The sequence below is a fragment of the Sinocyclocheilus anshuiensis genome, unplaced genomic scaffold (genome assembly GCF_001515605.1).
Source record: "Sinocyclocheilus anshuiensis isolate Anshui unplaced genomic scaffold, SAMN03320099.WGS_v1.1 scaffold51, whole genome shotgun sequence".
NCBI classification, from domain to species: domain Eukaryota; kingdom Metazoa; phylum Chordata; class Actinopteri; order Cypriniformes; family Cyprinidae; genus Sinocyclocheilus; species Sinocyclocheilus anshuiensis.
Genome location: NW_015548296.1, coordinates 3,664,712 through 3,672,384, shown reverse-complemented (window position 1 = coordinate 3,672,384; position 7,673 = coordinate 3,664,712). Strand labels below are relative to the sequence as shown.

Here is a 7,673-nt window from a genome sequence, read left to right as displayed (position 1 = left end):
ACAACCGCCAGTAGGTGGCAGCAAGTGACTGTCTTAATGAGTGAGTTGAATCAACCGATTCGTTTAAAAAGCTGATTCATTTAACTTTGCAAACGACTTACAGCACTTATAGCCTGATTGAATCATTTGCTGGTCCGTGTAACGCCGAGGAACAAAACAGTTGTTTGGATACGCAGCGGTTCTGCTGTTTGTTCTATTTTCTTCCTGACGGAGCAAAACGGAATTTTGTGTCTGAAAGTTACTCTGTAAGTTGTTGTTTAATGTACATTTGCGATCGTGCAGATATTCGAAAAAAAACAAAAAAACAAAACAGGACTGTGATAGGCTAACTCCTATATCATAGGCATAACTATGCTATAAAAACAGAAACTCATTAAATTGCTACTTCTTTATTTAAAATCATTTTGATGACATTTCTTCCCCACTATGTGTAATGGCAGTAAGACGAGAGAGCGCTCAAAACTCATCAGATGATCGCATAATTTAGTGGAACATTAATATAGTAATATAGAATCATCCTCTGTAAAGAAATGAGGTGTGAGCATTTGAGAAATTATCATTGTCTCTGTTGTTCGGAGACGCAGCGGTTCTGCTGTTTGTTCTATTTTCTTTCTGACGAAGCAAAACGGAATTTTGTGTCTGAAAGTTACTCTGTAAGTTGTTGTTTAATGTACATTTGCGATCGTGCAGATATTCGAAAAAAACAAAAAAACAAAACAGGACTGTGATAGGCTAAGTCCTATATCATAGGCATAACTATGCTATAAAAACAGAAACTCATTAAATTGCTATTTCTTTATTTAAAATCATTTTGATGACATTTCTTCCCCACTATGTGTCCCGGCTGGCCCGTTTAGATCTTGCGTGCGCAGTGGAAATGTGGCTAATAATTTCTGAATTCTGACTGGCATATAACGAACAAATCAAACAAACATAAACGGGCAAAGGCGAGGGCCCCTACAAGGCGGGGCCCACTCAAGCCCAATGGTAAGTCCGGCCATTATAGTGATGCAAAGCAGAATTTTCAGCAGCCATTACTCCAGTCTTCAGTGTCACATGATCCTTCAGAAATCATGCAGATTTCGTTGCTTGAGAAATTTTTTTTATTATTTTCAGAATTGAAAACAGTTTCATTTAGCTTAATAGTGGGAAAAAGGGCATTTTTTTCAGGATAAGTTCAAAAGAACAGCATTTATTTGAAATAAAGAATATTTTCTTACATTATAAACTTCCAAGTTTATTTAATAATTTTAAGTTAAGGGCCAAGTTAATGTACCCTTGCTGTATAATAAAAAATAAATAAAAAAAATCTTACTGACCCTAAACTTTTGAATGGTAGTGCAGCTATAACATTCCGTTGATCTTTACTTGAAACTTGTATATATAATTTAAATCCTAAAATTATTCAAATGAATAATTAATGCCTTACAAAATGCATTCTAAAGTGTTATTTCATTTTAACCAGTTATAATAAATTTACATCAATTCTCGGTTACACCTTGTGGTGTAAGGTAATTTAAGGCATGATATAACACGTTAAATAGCATGTAGATCTTGCATTTAACTCTGCAGCCTGGCATAACCATGAATAGTTAAGAATGATCATGTGTTATTATAATTTTAACTATAGTTAATTAAAAGATATGACTTTACAATGCATAATATATCATAATTGTGTTACTTATGCACAGAAACTGATTATATGGCGTTAATCTTACTGACCCTAAACTTTTGAATGGTAGTGCAGCTATAACATTCCGTTGATCTTTACTTGAAACTTGTATATATAATTTAAATCCTAAATTTATTCAAATGAATAATTAATGCCTTACAAAATGCATTCTAAAGTGTTATTTCATTTTAACCAGTTATAATAAATTTACATCAATTCTCGGTTACACCTTGTGGTGTAAGGTAATTTAAGGCATGATATAACACGTTAAATAGCATGTAGATCTTGCATTTAACTCTGCAGCCTGGCATAACCATGAATAGTTAAGAATGATCATGTGTTATTATAATTTTAACTATAGTTAATTAAAAGATATGACTTTATAATGCATAATATATCATAATTGTGTTACTTATGCACAGAAACAACTGATTATATGGCGTTAGGTATAATTAGTCAAGGTATTATGCATGTTTTACAGTGATTATTTATTTATTAAACTTCACATAAATGTTCATAAATAATAGTAGTGAAACTAAATATGTTTTACTGTATAAAGTATGGAGGCAAATCAAAACAACTGAATTGTGTTTGCATGTCTTGATCAGTGTGCAGCATTCAGTCGTCCCTCTGCAGGTGTGTGTTGTACAGAACAGCAAGAGGAAAGACAAACGGCTCTGAACTGATTCACCTAGTGCTAAAATAAGCAGTGTGCCTCGCTTTAATTGCCCCCGCTTCTTCATCGACCTTCCTGTCGTGGTGAGTGCTGGCCTCTGGTCGTCGCGTCGACATGGAAATGAGAGTTTAGTCCTCAGGGTTCCCGCGCTTCAGCAGAGGCAGCGACTAATTAACCGCCTCCAAATGACTACCAGATAAAGATAAATGCATCTCACAATAAACAATATAACCATTAGACCTTAATTTGTAAACTAATTAGTAAAACTGCCTTAAAGTCATTACCTCGATAATCGCGGGACTGGTCACATACAGGTAGGCCTACGTCCATAAACACAGCGAAACTTTTCGACTTCCACTTGTTTTAAAACGTCCTCAGCTAGTTTTCCTCTTCACTGCTCTCTGTAAATTACCCAGTAATACACAATGCCGGTAATTGATCTGATATAATCTCTCACCAGTCCTCCATCAACTCCCCTGTGAGATGATATGAAATTGCTGCAGCGCGCACTCACGCACGCCAATTCAATTACTGAAAGAATTACTTGTCATATCCACTTCCCTCTCTATTTACTGCCGTAATTTTGATCCTTTTGAGAATTACACGAAGAGACGCGATGTTTAGTGTTTCATAAATGTTAACCCTAGCAAAAAGAGAATGTAATGAGCTTAGTAAAATGGTCCGTCAGTTTGCCTAACAGACCGATGGTTGCAGTTCCCCCATTTGACCACTGGATGGCACTCTTGCTACACGCGTTTGCCTTAAAATATAAACCTTTCCAACTGAGCTTACTTTTCTCGATGTAAATACAGATTCCCTGAGCTGGTTCTTCTACATTTGTGTCACGCCGGCCGTACCATAGTCTTGCATGCTGTTCTGTAAGCCAAGTGGCCATTCATTCGGTAACTGCAGTGTGCAAGAAGATGCTCTGCCGCCTGCCAGAGTCATACAGAGTGCAAACTACCGTAGCTTGTTCACACACACCGTGCCTATAGGCTGTCAGCTGGGCTCTCAGCAGACCCGACCTCTCTCGTAGTAGCACCCCACGCCCGCTCTGTCATTCAGAAGACATTACATCTAGCACCACAGATCCAGTGTGAGCCTGGGGGTCTGGTGGGGGGGGGCCCGTTGAACTCCCTGTGGTTGCGGAGATTGCTTTCCATCCTCGGTTCACGCTGGCATTCCCGCCCCCCAGCATGGAGAGGATCAGAAGTAATGCACCACAAGTGTAGTTTTGGAGGGGGATGTGGCTGTGAAGAATGAGTTTGAATAATGCCACACTTCTGCTATTGACAAAGCATGTTTACTAGTAGAATTATATAGGAGACTATATTTCAGTTGTTGTGCATTACGGTATGAGTTGTGGGCATTTTGTTAGTCGTTTATGAGTTTTTATTGTTAATACTGCTTACATGAACATATTAATAATGACTGCGTTTATGTACAATTAAATGCTGTTGTGTTAATGGTGAGATGTTGTGATGTGTTCTAATAATACAGGAGTCTAATTTGCCAGATAATTACTTTTTTTTTAAGACATTTTCAGAAATCATATTCTTAATCACATTTTTTCCCCCTCCTTTTTGGTATATATTTTTTAAAGTAAAAATAACTTTTTTTAAATGAATTTTACTATTTAATTTTTTTATTTGTGTGATCTGTTATTATTGATTTTAAGAAACATTTGACATATACACTACACACTATATGTATACACACATTTTATGTGCGTGTGTGTGTGTGTGTGTGTAGATAGTGGTCATATTCCAAGCAGTACTTTTACGCAAAACTTTTTAAAATGCAATTTTAAAACAAATTTTAAAGTAATTTTATATATTACTTAAGTTTTTATCTATTATTTTGAAATGTGTAAATCCAAGGCTTTGCTTTTGGAAATTTTACCAAATGTATTTTGTCCTGATCCACTTTTAGATTTTTTTTTTCAGTTGTAAATATTAATATGCTTTTATAAACTATACATTTGTTATTTTATTTCCTATTTTCAAACAGCCCTTTTGTGTACTTGAGTATTTCTCTTTTGACATATTTGTCAAAATTTTTGACCATTTTGACCATTTGACATTCTCTTACACAGGTCGCCTGTCTGATCCGTGTCCCGACTGAAGTAGTAAAGCAGAGGACACAGGCCAATCCCTCTCTTAATACCTACCGGGTGCTGCTGAATACACTACAAGAAGAGGTATTGTATGTGTATACCGTCAGTTTGACTTACAGTGAACTTGCAGTGCAATTGAGTTCACTTGAGCTGTCATGTTATAGACAGATGCACGGGTGGATTGATTGATAAACAAGTCATTTTGTAAAGCAACCAGCTAAAACCAGACGAAAATACCATGTCTTTTTGTTTGCTTAGAGATGACAACCCTTTCTGATTTCTCATTGCAGGGTTTCAGAGGCTTGTACAGAGGTTATGGCAGTACAGTACTTAGGGAGGTAGGCTGGCTTTCCTCTACACATCATGTACTGATAGTCTGTTATTCACATAATTATACAAATGCTTTTGATATTGACATTTGATTTGAGTACCTCTTAAATACATGGCTGCGTGCAGGAGGGTACACACAGGTTTTTTTTTGTGCAAAAACTAAAAAAGTAAAAAAATTCAACATGAACATATATTCAATGTTTTAATTTGATTAAATATGTCTAGTATTAATGTAACTATTGCACACTTGTTTAAGACTTCAGACCAAATGGTCAGTTAGAGCAACATTACACATGAGCAGAACGAAGAGGATTTCAGATATATTTTAAAGGTTGTAAAACAAATGAGAATGTTTGTAGGTAAATATCCACTTCATCCAGTGCTGTTTGTTCTCTGTGATCTTAAGCATCTCAATACTGTCCGCTTGTTTTACTGACTGAGAAACAACTAAAGATAAATCAGTGAAAGAACGGTCCAAACAAAAGCAAATTGAATGTTTTGCAAACCCATTTGGCCAGTTCACTGAATTAAAAAAAATTCTAAAAATTGTACTTTACTCACCCTCATGTCATTTCTAACCTCAGTCTCAGTGTTTTTTTTTTGTCTATAAAATGAAAGTCAAATGGCTTCAGTGTTATTTTGAACTTAACTGAATTTCATTAAATGGTTAAAAACAGTTAAAACCGACTTCAAACGGTCTTTTTTGTGTTCTGCAGTAAGTTTTTTAAATTACATTTTTATTTTTGGGTTCCCTCAAGCAAGTTGTTGCCCCTTTTCTATTCTGAATTTAATCTTTTTTGTTTTTGTATTAACAATTTATGTAGCTAATGAAACTAATTAGCAATGGAACAAGCAGCAGAAAGAGCAACCACAAGGTGAAACACACCATATCCCTCCCTCTCCCACCCAAGAGAAGATGCCTTTTTAAATGGATCTCTCATTCTCGCCCTTTGATTAATCATCTGCTTCCTCGCACACCTGCATCGCATGATAATGCGTATTGAGTTATAGGCAAAGCTCATATTTTTTCATTTGTTTTCCGAATTTATTTTCTCCTCCTTCATGTCACATACTGACAGAAGACAAAGATAAAGGGAGTGAAATATCCGAAATCAAATAAAATTTGTTGTCTGCATGAAGGTGACACTCATTTTTTCGTGAGGTGATATTGTCTCTCACTGCGGGGCCATCCTGTACTTATTTTCCGCCTCGCTTAACACACGTTATTCACGCAAACTCCATCTGGACATAAAGAAAAAAGAACAACAAGCTTTTTCTGATTTCTCCAAGGCCTTCTGAATAAATGAATAGATTTTGGATGAGAGCAGGCTGCTGAGGCTGAATACTAAGGGCCAGATAAAATAGAGGTGCCGAGAGGTGCCCCGCTTCTTCCTTGGGATTGGCTTTGACGTGTGTCAGGAAGCTAATTCATTTTCTCGGCCCGCTATCTTATCCAGCACCGCAACCCTGTCAGGGTAAGTTTGTTTACTCTGGATGCCGAGTCCTCCTTACGCAAGGATTTAATTGGGGTCTTCTCCATTATGCAGATTCATTAAAGAACCCTGGACAAGAGGTTGTGATGAGATACAGCCCACCGATACGCACTAGTTGATCACGAGAAGAGAGACGGGATGCAAGCAGTTAAATGACAAACAAAATCCCTGGCGTGAAAAGAAATTCTGTCACACATGAGACATGATGTCAATATAAATTAATAGTCAAGGGTAAATCACAACAGTTACCATCAATGTTTTTGAAAGAAGTCTCGTATGCTCACCAAGACTATTATTGGATCAAAAATAAGTAAAACCAGCAATATTGTGAATCATTATTAGTACAATTTAAGATAACTGTTTTCTATTTTAATGTTTTAAAATGTCATTTGTTCCTGTGATGGCAGCATCATTACTCCAGTCATCAGTGTCACATGATCTTTCAGAAATCATTCTAATATGCTGATTTGCTGCTCAAGAAACAGTTGTACAGCTTATTATTTTTGTGAAACCATGTTAAAAGGGGTCATAGGATGCCCATTTTCCACAAGTTGATATGATTCTTTAGGGTCTTAATGAAAATCTGTAACATAGTTTGGTTAAAATTTCTCAATGGTAGTATAAAAAACACATTTTTTTACCCTGTCAAAAACAGCTATTTTCAGATCAAGCCGTTTTTGTAGCATTTTACTTTAAATGTTAATGAGCTCTGCTGACCCCGCCCCTCTCTTCCGAGCTGCTCTCAGAGAGACTGTTTACTTTAGCCGCATTCATCGTGAAACTTGCTAATTAGCACATTATTAGGAAAGGCAATTTGCAAACATAGACACATTTATGTAGATTGGGGGCGCATTCCCTTCAGAAACAAATGTAATCCACTGCGAGTTCAGCGGCTCAGATGTCAGGAGTAAAAGGAAAAAGGGAGACGACTGCTATGTTCATTATTACATCCAACAACAGAACACCTCAATCGCTTAGGAGTCATTCTTGTTTACATCTGCTCCGGCGGTGAAACAATGGCGGACTGATGACAGCTCACTCAGGGTGGGTCTAAGGTAAGACACCACTCCAGTCTGTGCTGAAACGCTATTGTCAATCAAACTATCGTGGTAGGGGCCTGTCTGTGTGACGTCACACAGACAGGCATCTGAGATCGGCTCGATTTGAGAAAGGGGAAATCATTTAACCAGATTAAAAAAAAAAAACACTGGTTGGATTTTTGTCATTATAGGTTGGTTGTGTACACACACTGCCAACACACATTTCACTACTTGTAAAAGTGCATGTAGCATCCTATGACCCCTTTAAAATTATTTAAAATATATTTTTTAACAATGTATAAGTCTTTACTATTACATTTGATCAATTGAATGCACCCCTGCTGAA

General features: G+C 36.6%; 1 protein-coding gene across 2 annotated transcripts in view; it reads left to right on the top strand.

Moving 5' to 3' along the window:
• Positions 1-7,673, top strand: part of LOC107656062 (S-adenosylmethionine mitochondrial carrier protein-like) — a 65,927-nt gene that overhangs the window by 15,509 nt on the left and 42,745 nt on the right. For both annotated transcript variants that reach the window (XM_016443733.1, XM_016443732.1), the window contains exons 4-5: positions 4,444-4,548; positions 4,755-4,802. In XM_016443733.1, the coding sequence (XP_016299219.1) occupies positions 4,444-4,548; positions 4,755-4,802 (153 nt within the window). The remainder of the gene's footprint in view (positions 1-4,443; positions 4,549-4,754; positions 4,803-7,673) is intronic.